This window comes from Protopterus annectens, chromosome 5.part1 (genome assembly GCF_019279795.1).
Source record: "Protopterus annectens isolate FY-2018-M chromosome 5.part1, PAN1.0, whole genome shotgun sequence".
NCBI classification, from domain to species: domain Eukaryota; kingdom Metazoa; phylum Chordata; order Ceratodontiformes; family Protopteridae; genus Protopterus; species Protopterus annectens.
The window spans coordinates 90823434-90839569 of record NC_056736.1 but is presented as its reverse complement, the minus strand read 5'-3'; the positions used below and the strand labels follow the sequence as shown (position 1 = coordinate 90839569).

Here is a 16136-nt window from a genome sequence, read left to right as displayed (position 1 = left end):
GTTGTTAATACAATATCCAGTTCATTTTAATGAAGCATATTAGAAAAAAAACAGTACGTGCTAGATTAGAACCCATAGCTTAAAGATTTCTTGACGTGTTTTGCATGTAGCTGCACTTTAGAAATTCATATACTTCAATCACTGCATAATCATAGGTTCTTAATTCTAACTTCCTTCATTCATAATTTTGCTTATGTATTCTTTGGCTATTCTTCTTAGCCCAACAATGTATTGAACAACTCATGTTTTCAGTGTACTTTTGTAGTTCCTTTATAAAATCAGGTTGTATCCTAAGATACCAAAGGTCTCTGGTACCCTGAGAATTGCTTCTGCACCTGGGCAAGCACCAAAAGTATATGTAATAAGCATTATCGAGCAGGGATTCTACTTGTACTTCTGTGCCAAATGTATCATACGGCCCTACTGTCTTGTACCATGTGTAACAAGGTCTTTTACAGTGGGTGCGTATTAAACTCCCATCATTCCTCTGTGTTAGATGACCTCACCATCCTATGGACAGACTTTCCTTTAAGTTGTACAAGTGCATATTTATTGTTTGCTATTCTTGTTTTTAGCAACTTGCATTTTTTAAATAATTTTTCAGATTGTGCTTGCTTATTGGATGGCTTCACTTGCAAGGGTGCAGTGTTTATGAAGCACTCCCTAGACTGAGTGATGCCATGGAATATCCAGGTAGGAAAGCATAGATACCTCTCAGCACTGGGACAGAAAAGAAGCATTTTCCAAAACTGGCAAAGTAGAAGAGGAAATCTGAACATTATACTACAGAAGGTTTTCTTGTGTATCATCTGATACTTTGAGTTTGTATCGGTTATATTCTTACAAACTGAATAACTGTTGTAGTAGTAAATATAGTGAAATAAGCTACCAGAGTGACAGTAATGGAATTTCTAGAGACTATGGGTAAAGTTGAAAAGTGGTGAGTATGTAGATGAAGTACATGTAGCCTGAACTGTTAATGTGAATTGTTTTTGTTTAAGGTTACTGAACAGGATTACCTTCTGACATTCTTTTCTTAATATTGTAGAGTCTGTGGCTGTGGCTCTGGTGAGTCTGGCTGTGGAATTTGTGGATGCTGTAAAGCATGTGCCAGAGAACTAGATGGCCAGGAGGCAAGGCAGAGAGGAGTACTTGATGCCGTTAAGGAAATGATGCCTTTAGATCTCCTGCTGGGTAAGGAAAAGTTTTATGTTAATCATATCAGAATAAAAACTTTACCATTATTGATGATCATCAGTCCTTTTGTGTTTGATAAGCTATGTCCACAGAGTACAGACAGGGTGGTCTTTTACACACTGCATCACATTTATGAAGTAGCAATGCTTTACAAATCCTGCCAAGAGGAATTGGTAGCAGTTTGCATTAAAAACTTTTTTTGACATGTGCCCATGTAATCTGAAGTCTGTTACTTCATATGTACACACAGTTCTTTTCCCTACAGTTCCTTTCATCAGATTCATTCCTTTCACTTTATAGAGTGGCAGGACTGAATGTACGAGGGAATGACCTTAGTGTATGTGAAGCAAAATAAATGAGGGGGGTCTGACATCAGAGAGTGACTAAATGAACACCAAGTAATGCAGATGTAAAATACAATTCTGCATTCTCTTTTTGCTAGTTGGGATGTTTGGAGCTTTTTGCTAATATTCTTTTGTATTTGCATTTAGTTTGACACCAAAACCAGATGAGAGCAGTGCTCTGTGGCTTACAGTGGCCATTGCCCTTGTAGCATTCTTAGATACTTCACTACTGTGCAGAATGTCATTTTACTTCATCTCTCTTTCTCTCTCCCTGGTTTTCTTTTTTTTTTTCTCTCTCATTGTTTGCAGATAGCAGAAGATTTCTCAGTTTACAGCTACCTATTATTTTCTTGCCGTTTGATACTTTAGACTTGTTTAGTGACCCCTTTTTTGGTGCCGCCTTTAATTTTGAATCATTTGTATTGTTTATCAAACCGTGAAAGTGCAGATTATTAGTAAAGGGGCACAATATTATCCATTTAATCTTTTGCAGAAAGTTGCATGTAATTATGGAATTTATATACGTTAAACTTTATAACCCTTTTAGCTCTGTTAAGATCAATTTAGCATTTAAGTTGTAAGAGATAGATGTACAGGATTTTATGAATGTGGCTCCACTGAAGGCTATTAATTTCAGCTATAAAAAAATAGTAGTATGTCATTAATCTCAGTTTTATGTCCAAGTCACTTGGCAATTTTGGTTCAGCTACTGAGCTAGTATGTAGTTTGATCTTTGAATAAGGGGATGTCTTCCAAGAAGCCATAACAGCATTTGGCAAAATAGGCCCTAATGTCTCAGTTGAAATATGGCTTTCCAGTCTTCTGCCAATTGTAACTGCATAAGCAATATGCTTTCCAGACACTTCAGTTTGTTGGTTTATGCTTCTTGCTTCCAAAAGGGAATACCATTGTAATGCCTCAAAAAGGAAGGGGCATTGCTGAGGGATGTTCTTATCCACAACTGGACACCTTTATGGCTTTCTTCTTACTCCTCTAATACCCAAATTCTTGCAGAAAGCATTGGTGAGGAAGGTCACAATCATCATCATAGCCCCCTACTGGCCTTGACAGGTTTGGTTTCCCTTCCTTTGGCATCATATAGTGCAGCCCCAGATCTCATATTTCACCTGTCAGGGTCACCTCACTCAGACGTTCAATTCCCTAAACTAACTGCATGGTTTCTCCAATTTCAATGATGGCTAGAGAGACCAGGCTTTCTTCTCCAGTCATTTACATGTTGGCCTCTTCTCTAGAGACATTCCCCTCTTCTGGCTGTTCTGGATTTTCTGGCATCTCTCTGTCATGACAGAGCCAGTTTCTCCACTATTAAGGTGCAGCTTGCTGCTATATCTTCTTTTCATATTAAAGATCATTACATTCACATTGAATCCGTTAGATTATGCAAAGCCTTTCTTTTTCACACTGCACTCAGGGAACCAGTATCTCCTTGAGGTATTGTTCTGTTGTAAGCTTTGATGAGACCTCCTTTAGAACTTGCGGCCAAAATTGATTTGAAGTTCTTATCTTGAATAACTCTTGTTTTTAGTGGCCATCACCTCTGTCATGAGAATTTCTGAGCTTCATGCCTTATCTTCAATACCTCCCTATGTGATTTTCAACAAAAATAGAGTACCCTTGCAAACTAACCCTTCCTTTCTCCCTAAAAGCGGCTTCTTAATCGTCTGTCAGACAGTCAGTGAACCTACCAGTGTTCTTTTTAAAATTTTCCAACAAGGGGAAATAGACACTACATTTGCTGGATATGCACAGTAAACTGTGGTTCTGTTTACATTGAATTAAGACAGCCAGAAGGACTGATCAGTTGTTTGTCTCTCTCTTTCTCTCTTTTCAGCCAAGGAGGGTAAGGGAGTGTCCAAAGTTACACTCTCCCATTGGCTTTCATACTTTATATCCCATGTGAACAAAGAAAAGGGCTTGTCAGTATCCAAACATCCGCAGGCCTTTTCAATGAGATTGATAAGCCTCTTCTACAGACTTCTTTTCCGATGCCCCTCTTGATGACACAGTATACCACTGCTACTTGGTCCAAGGTCAAACTTTCACTTCACACTATAAATTGTATATATTATCGAGGTCAAGAGCCAAAAAATTGTATATATTATCGAGGCCAACTTTGGTTTGGCTGTGTTCTGGAATATCCCTACAAGTGTTGTAGCTGGAACTCTGTCCCATCCATTAAGGAATGGATGGAAAAGACCACGTCAGATATCAAAGTTATTTACTTATAATGATAAGTCTGTGTTGTCTGCTTCTGCCCTTCCTCAACTGCCCCCCCTTCCCCCATACATTATTTCAGTTCATTTCTGTAGTGACCTTGCAGAGTTGCCCTTATTTAGCACAGGATTTGCTTTCAAACCTACATATCGGCTGGCTTCTACCTTTCTTTGTACCCTGTTGCTTGTTTTTTCTGTTAATTTTCCAAGTATCTTTTTGGGAAGTATCCCTTTCTTGTCCTGGTATTGCAGGCACACTTGACTGAGGTAACTTACTTATTACAAAGGGATTATGGGTGAAGGGAGGAGCCTCAGCACTGGATCCAAAGCTTGGGAGTGGCTGATGTGGTATCTGATGGCCCATCCATAACACTGCATGTGAAAGATGTAAATACTCAACTTCCTTGGAAGCAAAAATCTCACATACAAATGAGGCTGTCAGGAATACCCACCCTACATTCCTCACACACACTGACTGTGTTATGCTGAGACACTTAAAAAAAAAAAAAAAAAACCTTCCCAAATCTCAAAGACCCCCCCCCCCAAGCCACCTAAAGGCAACAGTGCTCCTCTGCATTCACTAAAGCACACACCAAAAGCAACACCAAACATCTCACGCAAGCCTTCCTCTAATGGTCCAACTAGAGGAAAGCCCATAAGGCAAGGATATAATTTTATACTCTTGTCACTGGGGAATCCATTGTGTGACACATAGATGCCTCATTGTCCACGTTGGATAGCAAGAAGATAAAAGTTAGTTGCCTCTCTGGAGCTAGGATCCACAATATCACACATGCACTCAGGTTACTGCATCCCAGGTACCAATATAGTTCTATCATAGTCCATGTTGGGGATGAATGACCTGAGATGTACCTCACTGGACTATGTGAAGAGACATAATGGTGTCACAGATAGATATGGGCCTTCTGTTGAGCAACATTCTACCGTCACCAAGGATGAAGACGCAGTATAAACATAAAATTATTTATTTTAATTGGCTTAGTTTCTGGTGTCACTCTTGGGGATCTGGCATCTGTCAGCATGGGAGAACATGGTCAAAAGTCCATGTTGCTTTGCCAAGGCCTTGGGATAGTGGTTAACATTTTATCCACCCCCTTAGAGACATTTTTAGGCAATTCCAAAAAGACAACACTACCAACATACTGAAAAAGTCTATAAGCAACCTTAAGGTTTTACTGCTAATGCTTGGAGCCTAAACAAAAAAACTCTATGCCCTTCAAGTCCTTCCTCGCTGTGGAGAATGTAAGATATCTGTGCCGTGACTGACACTTTGTTTAAAGCCATAGAAAGTAATCTGGCTGTGCAAGGCTGCAGTACCTTCCACACATTTATTCCACCAACAGCACAAACTGTGGCCAAAGGTGGAGGTGTTTCAGTCTATGTTAGTAACAAACATATCTCTAAGTTATTTTAATAGGATGATACCATGGAGTTCATCCATGTGCAAGTCACTGTAGATAAGGTCCCTCACATGTCAAGGCTAGCTACAGGTCATGGTCACTGCCCCTAGAGTCTTGCATCTTATACCTAAACTACTAAAGGCACTCACTATCCAACCAAACACCCTCTTCATGTGCAACTTTAACCCTGTATAGACTGGGAAAAGTGCACTACCTCAAATTTGCAGGAACATTGCTTCCTGGACTTTATTAACACAAACATCTTGAAACATGCATGTTCTAAGCAGATGATCAAACATACTGGAACTGATAGTCACTAACATGGGAGTGCATTACCCCCCATGCCACATCCTCACTAGTGAGGTTGGATCACAAAACTGTCCATTTGAAGTAAAAACCAACTAAGAGAATACAGTTAAACCAGTAACAGGAACTATTCAAAGGCAAACTACATCCTATTAAGTGACAGTTTGTCAAAATTCATGCCCACCCCCCCAACCCCAAGACCACAGCTACCTATGCAGAATTATTCAAGGCGACCATATACAACCATGTGAATAGCTGCATAGAGGCTGCTGTACCTACCAGAAATAAACCTAAAACAAACACTAAAAATAAACCCCACTGGTGGAGTCCTCAGCTGAACAGGGTTTATAATAAGAGGAAAGCTCATGATCAAAATCAGGAAGAGCAACTCCCTTAAAGGCAAGTGCTCTCTTGTACAACTAAACAAAAAACTAAAAGATATAATTAAGTCCATCAAGGCCCTATGCAAGGTCTAGATAGCCTTTTAAGCTAAAGACAATCACAAAGACGACTTCAGCTATGTCCAGAACCTTAGAGGTAACACACTGATCAGGGTGACATAGCAAATCTACTGGCTGATAAATTCAGGTCAACCCCCCCCAGTTCCAGCATGTGAAATCCCCTCCAACATACTTTCCCCATCTATCAGAAGTGACCAGGTGCTGGCGGCACTTGCTAAAGCCAAGAACACTGCCTATATTACATCATCTCCAGTTGCTTCCTGAACAGTCTAAAACATGATTGACCAGGACCACTTGAGTCCTGCTTCAACTGCAGCTTCGAAAACAGGTTAAGCTGCAAGTGAATGGAGGACTGCAACAGTCATTCTCTTCCACAAGGGCGGACCATTAACTGAACCAAGGAAATACAGACCAATCAGTCTAACAAGCCTAATGTGCAAAGCTATGGAATGAATTATAGAAATGATAAACTAGGCCATTGGAAACCTGCAGACACTGGACCCATCCCAATTTGGCTTTGCTAAGGGATGGTCATGCCTACATAACCTGATAGACTTCTTTGAGAGGGTCACCAAGGCAATGGACGAGGGTAAAACAGTGCATACTACGTATCTTGACCTGGCTAAGGCATTTGATACAATACCCCAGTCAGGCATTGTTGATATACTCCATGAGCTAGATGTAAATCTTTACATAACTTGCAGGACTCAAGAAGTCAGGATCCGTGAGACCACCTCCACCAAGTGACCGGTCACCAGCTGAGTATCACAGGGCTCCATTCTAGGCCTGCTCCTGTTATGCATTTACTACTCTGAAGTCAAGGGTAACGTTAAAGGCTTCTTGACTGTCCAAGTTCGCAGATGACAGTAAATTGGGAGCTATTCTAGATTCCCTCAAGACACCAACATCTTGCAAGTAGATTTAACGCAGACAAATGACTGGTGGCAAAGCCATAGCCTAAAACTCATTGCCAAAAAATACATTATAATACCCTTTGGAAACGGACAAAACAAGTTAAAAACTGCATCTGTAAAACATCTCTAGGAGTGGACCCAGTAGTAAGGAATATGGGAACAAATGTAGACAGCCATCTCGCTTTTGACCAACATTAAGATAAGAAAATCATTCTAGGTTTCCCAGCTTATAGATAAGGTTATGGCATCCAGGTCCAAGGAAGTTGTAGCTCATTACAACCGAGTGATGCCTTCAGGTGTTTCTGCAGCTACATCCTACTGATGCCTCTAGGCATCACATATTGCTTGTTTGTATTTGCATTATTAATTCCAAAACCGTGCTGCATGCATGGTATTAAAATAGTTAATCTTAAAGCATACAAAATAACAGACACAACTGTATTGATTCTTGACCTCTTTTGAGCTCAGGTAAAAATGTATTAGTTGTTCATATAATATTTATCTGTATTGTCATAAATGTAATGTTTTTATAAATAACTTGACAGCAAGTAGCACAGACAGAACTGTGTAGCATTGTATGAAAGCTGTCAGCTGGATGAACAGAATGCTGCTGTGACAGTATGTGTGTAACTTTAGAGTGGTTGCTAAAATATTTTGTTTACAAAATACTGCAAACTTAATAGTTACTGCGTTTACTGTTACTTATAAAATCCAGTTTCAGACATAGAAGCCAAAGAATGCTACCACTATAAAAATACTTTGTGCTGAAGAATTTGCCATTTACAGTTCTGTGAGGACATAATTTGATTCGATCAAAAAGCTTAGGTTTTGCCCATTGGAAGTTGCACTGCAAACTTCAGAGCTCCAATGGAGGGAATGCGATAATAACACTCTACTCAGCCTTCATCAGAACTTTCACTGAATACAGTGCCCCCTTTGGCATGTATCTAACCAGACAATTACAACAGTTGGAATGCGCACAAAGGTTTCTTACTTGGAGAATTCAAGACATGAATACCCTATCCTACACTGTTTGCCTAAAGGCTCTGCCTGTTCATGAATTTCTCCTACAGGATGTTGAATGGGGATTTTTGGCCTGTTTTACACAGCTTTTGTAGACCCAGCCCTGATGGATCTTTTGCACATGTGCTAAACAAACAACACCAGAAACACTAGATCTAGGGATCTGAACTTCACTTGTGACGTAAATAGAATGTGTTGGAGAAAGATGTGCATGTCCCGAAGTATCCCCACACTGTGGAATATGCTCCCCATCCACATAAAACAGAGTTCATCCCTGACCCTGTTCAAACAAAATCTTGATAGCTGGATGAAAATCGTATGTTTACCACCAGTCTGGCCTCCATGTCCCTTGAGGATGGAGCCTCCCTACCAACATGCCCCACAATGTAGATGCTTTTGATACTCGGGACCCAAATGGTTTGAGGTGCGCGGCTAGGCTTGCGAAAGGCCGTAATGGTTGTTACCTTGTAACAATCTTTGAACCTATCTGTTGAGTAAGGATGGAAGCAGACAACACAGATCTGTCATTATGCTAAGTACATAACTTTCAATTGTGTTTCACAACATAACAGAAAGTCTAGTAGAGGAATTACTGCAACAGTGTAGCCTGCTGCACTCTGTCACCCTCTTTGTTGGCTCTATACTTTTCACAGAGGAGAAGTATTTTTGCCCTTTTTGAGTATTTCTAGCAATCTATTTATGTATACGTGGTCAAGTATGCATGCAGATAAGAATAAACCTCCTGTGCTGACAAATATGAAGATAGTCAGTTTTAGACAGGGGCAACCTGGGAGACCCCATTTCAGAGGCATTATTATTCTCATGGACTTTATAGACTGAGGAGAAGGACATAGAGTATTTCCCCAGTCAAGGCACATATATTAATTTTAGCAAAAAAAAAGAAATGAAAAAAAAATGGCATGAGCTGCTTGCTGCTCTTGTGCTGTGAATCACTGATGCATGGCCAGAGGAGAATCCTAGCTTACTAGGGAAATCTGATAAATGTCTGGAAGTTGGATTGAAATGGTGAATGTCTGCTTCTGCTAAATCCTTGAGTAAAGATTTTATGCTGCACCAGTGATTGCTGTACTGGTACATCTGCTGTTGTAGTGTGTACTCACACAGCCCTTCTTTACAGTGAATGTCTTAAAGCAACTGTACTCCATTGTATTAAATTTAAGTTAGCATTTGAAGCTCGTCTAGTTTGTTCTTGTAGGTTCATAGGTAGGTACTAGGCTGTTGGCCCTAGGGCCTGTATAAGCCTAGCCAAAAAGGTACCCTGGCTTTCACCACTCAAATTTTCCTGTGCCCCTGTTGAGCAGAGCCACAGAAGTGATCCCCGGGGTGAATCTCCTATTTCCTATCCAATCATCAAGATTTTTCTTGAAGAGTGCTAATGACGAGCTTTGTTTGATATAGGTAGGTAGTTTATTCCAGAGTATGGGAAGTCTCTGGGACAGGAATCTATCCCTCCAGCATGTTCTGTTTATTGTGATGACCAGGTTTAGGTCCCTACAGCATTTGCTCGAAAGGATTGGGATTTCTTTAAGTGGAGCATGTCCAACAGCTCTGGGTTTGACACAGCTTTGTATGTTAGGCAGAGATCGCCTCCGAGTAGGCGATATGCAACAGAACACAGGGTAAAGCTGGAGTTTTTTGAAATGGACTGCGTAGGGCATCTGTTTGAGGCCGGTAATCTTCTTTGTGAGGTATTTCTGGGGCCTTACCAATTGTTGTAGATGTCTTGTGAGGTACATACCAAAAGGGACATTGTACTCTATAATGGGTCTAATGAGTGACGAGTAGAACAATGACCTCTTTTTTTCGTGGATGAGAAACCTTTTGTGATGAGGTGTGCCACGTAGAAGGATTTCCTGACTACTGTGGCAATGTGATTATCAAAGGAGAGACTACTATCCACCTGTGTCCCAAGACCTCTTGTCATACTTTCGATGTTAAGTAGACTACCGCCTATGTGGTAGTTCATGGGTACAGAGTTTTTACCAAAGGGGATGACAGTGCACTTTTTGGCATTGAGCTTGAGGCCGTGGCTTTGACACCAGGCATCTGTCTCAGTGAGGCCCTTTTGTAGGATGTCCACATTGTTAGGAGTTTCGGTTATGGCTCCTAGTTTGCAGTCATCTGCGAACTTCATTAGCCAAAGACCTTCTGTGTTAGCCTGTACTTCAGAGAAGTAGATACCAAACAGGAGAGGACCAAGATAGGCTGTGTGAACCACCTTGCCCTCATCTATGACTTTGGTGACTGCTTCAAAGAAGTCTTATCAGGTTTAGGAGACATGATCTGCCTTTTACAAACCTGAACTGGGTGGGGCCCAGAGTTTGGAGATTACCAATGTCTTTGTTTATAAGTTCCATGATGATACTTTACATGGCCTTGCAGACCAGACTCGTCAGGTAATGGGGTGGTAGTTCCCGGGGTCTGTGGTGGCTCCCCCTTCATGGCGTGGGATAACCGTTGCTGTGCGCCATTCAGTGGGCACAAAGCCTGAGGTGAGGATATGATTGAACATGCTACTTAGGTGGGGTGCCAGTTCGTTCTGTAGTTAGTGTAGAACGCAGCCTGGGATGTTGTCAGGTCCCATGGATGCTGTGTTCTTGGCTTTGGAGAGTTTTTTTTTTACCTATGCAGCTGTGATTACAGGAACTTTGCATTCTTCTGGTATAGAGATGGGCCCTTTAGGGGGTGAGAGGGGGGTAAAGTTAGCACTGAACGTATCTGCCAGGATGTTGGAAATATCGGTTGGTTCTGTATATTTAGTGCCATTGTGCTGCAACTCAGAGCAGATCTGAGTGTTTCCATTGAGATTCTTGACATGGCTATAGAATGCTTTGTGGTTGTATTTAGAATCAGTGGCGATTTTGTTTTCGTAACTAGCTTTGGAGGATTTTATGAGGGATCTCAGCTTCTTACTGCGGCTGACCAGGGAGATGTTCATCGTGTTTCACTGTTGCAGTCATTACAGTTGGGTTATCCTGCTGGCAGGCTACCCGCAGTCGGCCCGAGTTCCAAAGTCAAGGTCCGGCGTTGGTTGCTGTCGCCTCCTCCCTGACGTCAGTGCGCCAGGGGTATAAAAGATGTAGCCGACGCCATTTTCTTCAGTCTTTCTTGCCGCACGGTGCCCGAAGCAAAAGCAGTTCGCAAGTGCCGGTCGGCAGACTCCTGAGATTTTCAAATTCGAATTTCAGATCCGAAGTCTTCATTAAAGCTAAGTACCCCATTGGGGAAACATTTTTCTTGCTCCAGACCGATGTCAGAAAAAGTTAATAATTGTATTTCTTGTGGGAAGCAAATATCTAATAAGGATTTTCATTCTTACTGTATTCCTTGCCTAGGCCCTGACCACGATGTTGCTAGTTGTCGGTTTTGTGCTAGATTTAACCAATGCACTATTAAGCGTCGGTACGATTTTGCATTTCATTACTTTGGCAGAAGATTCAATTATATAATGCCGTCGGAACAGCCGACTACCGGAGTTTATAAAAAACGCAAAGAAAAAGAAAAGGACAGGCATTCAAGGTCCAAATCAGATGACGAGGCTTCCGCTAAGCCTGTCGCCAGTTCTCAGTGAGGCACTTTCGCAGCCCCTGACGCCCGCTACCTCAGAGCCACAGGCCGCTTCCGACTCCCATGTGGAGCTGACTAGGCTGCTGGAAACTCAAGGTATTGGACACTCAGAAACTATTCCCTCAGATGGGTTCGGAGCTGCTTAGCAGGCATCGGCTTCTGAGGGTGTTTTCAGGCATACACAGTTATATGTGAAATCAACTTCAGCTTCAAAGGCAAAGACTAAAGCACCTCTAAAGACAAAGAAACAAGTACAGCATTCTCCTGGACAGGCCACCATGCCTAAAAAATAGATGCTTAAAATGGCCTAAGACCTAATTACTTTGATCAGGGGTTCCCATCCCCCTCCTGATAAGAGGCCTAGGCAAGAGATAGAATATGAATCTTCAGGTCAGGTTTCCATTTCCTCTGATTCCTCTTCTGAACAGGAATATTCTCTCCCTCCCTATGAGGATTCTGATGCTGAAGAATCTATCCCTTCAGCCTCTCCTCCTGAGGATTATTCTTTTGGGGAGACCCTGCATACTGTGAGTGAGCATTTCGACTGGGAGAGCCAAGATTACTCAGATTCCAAGAAAAGGCTCAGATATTTCCTTTTATTACCCCAGCACAGGCCCCTTGCTATTCCTCCTGTTTTAGACATTGTAGATGTATATTCAGAGTCCGATCTGTCTCCTGACTCTTTACCATCAGCTCCTGTTAAGCCAGACAGATATTACAGGGTTCCTGATTCATATAAATTTCTTTATAAAAACCCAGCTGCTGACCCAGAAACTATCTCCCAGTGTCCCAAAGTGGTCAAGGCTTCCACTGCAAAAAACCCTACCCCCTCTGATAGGGATTCTAGGGCCCTGGACAGATGGGGGAAAAATATTTATACTTCTGCTACCTTGGCTGTAAGAGCTTTAAATTGACAGTTTCATATGTTTAAATATCAGCAATATCTTATGTCACTGCTTAAACAGAAAATGTTGACAAATTCAGAATGTGCAGAAAACAAAGAAATGCAGGCTTTATTGCATGCAGCTGAACAAGTGGGAAAGCATACTTTGCAATGTGATTTCGATTGCCTAGAGGCCTCCTGTAGGGCCGCTGTTACAGGCAGGAGCTGCCCTAGGTCAACTGGTGCCCTAGGCAAAAGGGCTCCATGGCGCCCCCCCCCCAACTCATTTCCTGGTGCACCAATCCTGGTCTACCTACACCAAATAAATACTGGAAAAGTGCCCCTGCTAGACCGACGCCCCAGGCAGCCGCCTAGTTGGCCTATGCCTAAGGCCGGCCATGGTTACAGGTTCTGTCATAAGGAGGCATGCTTGGTTAAAAGAACAGAATCCGCCCAATCATGTTAAAGCAAAATTATTAGATGCTCCATTACAGCCATGATACCTTGTTTCGTGTTAAAGCAGAAGAGGTGTGGAAGAAAATGGAAGACAAAGCTAAATCTATGCAAACAGTCAAGGATTTCTTACAGGTACAGCCACCCAGATTTAGCAGGAACTGGCCTACAAAGAATTCGTCCTTTCCAGTGTCAGACAGGCCACAAAGAGGCAGATACAGATGCCCCAGAGGCAGATCACAGCCCCAAGGCTCATACAGGCCTAAGCAATAGGGCGCTTCTACCTGCAAAAGTGGAGGGGAAAAATCACAGCCATACAGGAAACAGTCTCAATGACTTTCCCCTGCCAGCACCAAGCACTTATCTTCTGGCAGCTCCTTTGGGGGGAAAACTAGCACTTTTTTCACAAAATTGGCACATGATCACCCAGGACAATTGGGTCTTAAATATCGTATCACAAGGCTACAGGTTCCACTTTCACACCCTGCCAAGGCCAAACGGTATGCCAGACCTGCCACGCAATCAATGGGCAGAGGCACAAAAACAAGTTTCATCCCTCATGGACATGAGAGCCATTCAGCAAGTACCACAGCAAGAGCAGGGACTAGGATTTTACTCGAGACTATTCTTGGTGCCCAGAAAAGACAATGCCTGGTGACCAATACTGGACCTGCCTATCCTAAACACATTCCTGGATATCCCAAAATTCAAAATGCTAACTCTACAGCAGCTTCTGCCCATGCTGGGCAAGAAGGCTTGGCTTGTGACTTTAGACCTAAAAGAGGCATACCTGCATGTCCCAGTCAGACAATCATGCAGAAGATACCTCAGATTTATAGCACTGCCCTTTGGCTTATCTACTGCGCCCAGGGTTTTCACAAAATGCCTGGCACCAGTAATTGCATTTTTGCAGACAAAGAAGAATACAAATATATCCTTACTTGGACGACTGCCTTATTCAAGCAGAGAACAAGGACATTCTACTACAGCATCTGGCGTTTGTAAAAAGATTACTAACAGGCCTAGGGTACACAGTAAACGAAAAGAAATCAAAACTCGTACCCTCTCAAGAGATAATATTCCTGGGTGCAAGCTTAAATACAACTGCCCAGATGGCTTATCTCACGCCAGACAAACCAGACAACTGACTACTTATTTAAAAATGTTGGCAACAAAGACCCAGTTATCTGCAAGAAAAATTCTGCAGGCTTTGGGCTTCATGGCATCCTGCATTCTGCTAATTCCATATGCAAAACTGTATATGAGGAAACTTCAATGGTATCTAAAAGGTGTTTGGTCTCAACATTGCCACAGCCTGGAAACAATAATTACCCTCATTCCTTGCCTGCAACAGGAGTTTCAGTGGTGGGCAAATGCCTGTCACCACAACACAGGACAGCCATTCACCTTACCCACAGCCAGGCAGACATTGACAACAGATTCATCAGATTATGCCTGGGGGGCCCATATGGCAGGAAGATGTATTCAGGGCACATGGTCTACAAGTCAAATGCATCTACATATCAATCAAAAAGAGATGCTAGCTGTTCAGAATCCCCTGACAGAGTTCAAGGATTTATTTCTTCCAGGAATACTACTGATAAAGACGAACAATACTACAGTCATGTGGTACATAAACAGGGAGGCACACATTCCTACCCCCTCTGCAGACTAGCCATGAACATGTGGGACACAGCATTGACTTATCAAGTACATCTGCAAGCACAATTCCTGCCAGGAAGGACAAATACTATGGCAGACGAACTAAGCAGAAACCTAATGGATCCACACGAGTGGAAATTGGATCCACAAGTCTTCAGCAGGATAACAAGGAACTGGGGATGCCCGGACATAGACCTATTTGCCTCCCCTCAACTGCCAACTACCTAGATTCTGCACAAGGACTTATCACAAGCAAGCATGGAAAGTGGATGCTCTGTCTTTCAGCTGGAAAAACCTAACAGTATATGCCTTTCCTCCTCTGCCTCTTCTCCCCAAGGTACTCCTCAAGGTCAGACAAGAGAAGCCAAAAATGATACTGATTGCCCCACACTGGCCCCGCCAGCACTGGTACCCAATCCTAAAGAGCTTGTCTCAATGCCCAGCTTGGACATTACCTCAAATTCCTCACTTATTGACCCAACAAGATGGTCAGATACTGCACAGCCAACTCAGGACCTTAAACCTGTCAGCATGGCGGATAATGTAGCCATTCATGACAAACCTTTCTCTAAAGCTGTGATGGATGTTATTTTGGAGGCCGAGAGGCCTAGCACCAGAAAATCTTATGCAGAAAAATGGAAGAGATTCTGTGCTTGGAACCAGGCACAAGGTATTGACACGATTGTCCCAAATATTCCTCAGATTTTGCAGTACTTAACTGAGATGCTGGATAAAAGGCCTTTCCTTTTCATCAATTAAAATTCATGCCTCTGCCGTTTCAGCTCATTACAATACAGAGCCACCTATTTTTTCTCATCCATTACTAAGGCAGTACCTCAGAGGGGCCAAAAACATAAGACCTCCAAGGAGAGCACCAATACCTGCATGGGACCTCAACTATGTCTTGGAAAAACTCACACTGCCTCCGTTTGAGCCAGCCTCTGCAGCTGATATAAAATTCTTATCCTGGAAAACAGCTCTGCTCCTAGCAAAAACCTCCACTAGACAAGTCTCAGAGTTACAGGCACTCATGGCTGTGGAACCCTTTATCATTTTCCATCCAGACAGGGCTTCTCTGAGGCAAACCCTACATTTATGCCCAAGGTAGTGTCCAGGGTGGCCCTTAACCAAACAATTAATTTGCCTACCTTTTATCCAAACCCACAGAATAAGGGTGAGACTTCTGCATTCTTTGGACATTCATAGGCAGATGTCCTTCAAGGATGCATCTGCAGTCCTTACAAATGGGTTGTCCTGTCGTCAGGCAGCCCTTCGGTCGGCCGGATTCCAAAGTCTGGGTCTGGCTTCGGCTGGTGTCGCACTTCACCCGACGTCATTGCGGCAGTTCTTCGGGTATAAAGGCATCAGCCGACGCCATTTTCCTCAGTCTTTCTTGCCGCGTGGCGCCCGAAGCAGAAGCTGTTCGCAAGTGCCGGTTGGTCAGATCCAGAGATTACTACTACCGAATATTACTTCGAAGACTTCTAAAAAGCTAAGTACCCCGTTGGGGACTTTTTCTTGCCTCAGCCGATGTCAGAGAAAGTGAATAACTGTTTATCTTGTGGGAAACAAATACCTCATAAAGATTTCCACTCCTACTGCATACATTGTTTAGGCCCAGACCACGACGTAGCAGCTTGTCTAGCCTGT

General features: G+C 42.7%; 1 protein-coding gene across 1 annotated transcript in view; it reads left to right on the top strand.

The window, feature by feature from the left end:
* Positions 1 to 16136, top strand: part of MYCBP2 (MYC binding protein 2) — a gene marked incomplete in the record, with an annotated part of 5088083 nt that overhangs the window by 1283940 nt on the left and 3788007 nt on the right. The window contains 1 exon segment of the mRNA XM_044072904.1: positions 1049 to 1194. Within this exon segment, the coding sequence (XP_043928839.1) occupies positions 1049 to 1194 (146 nt within the window).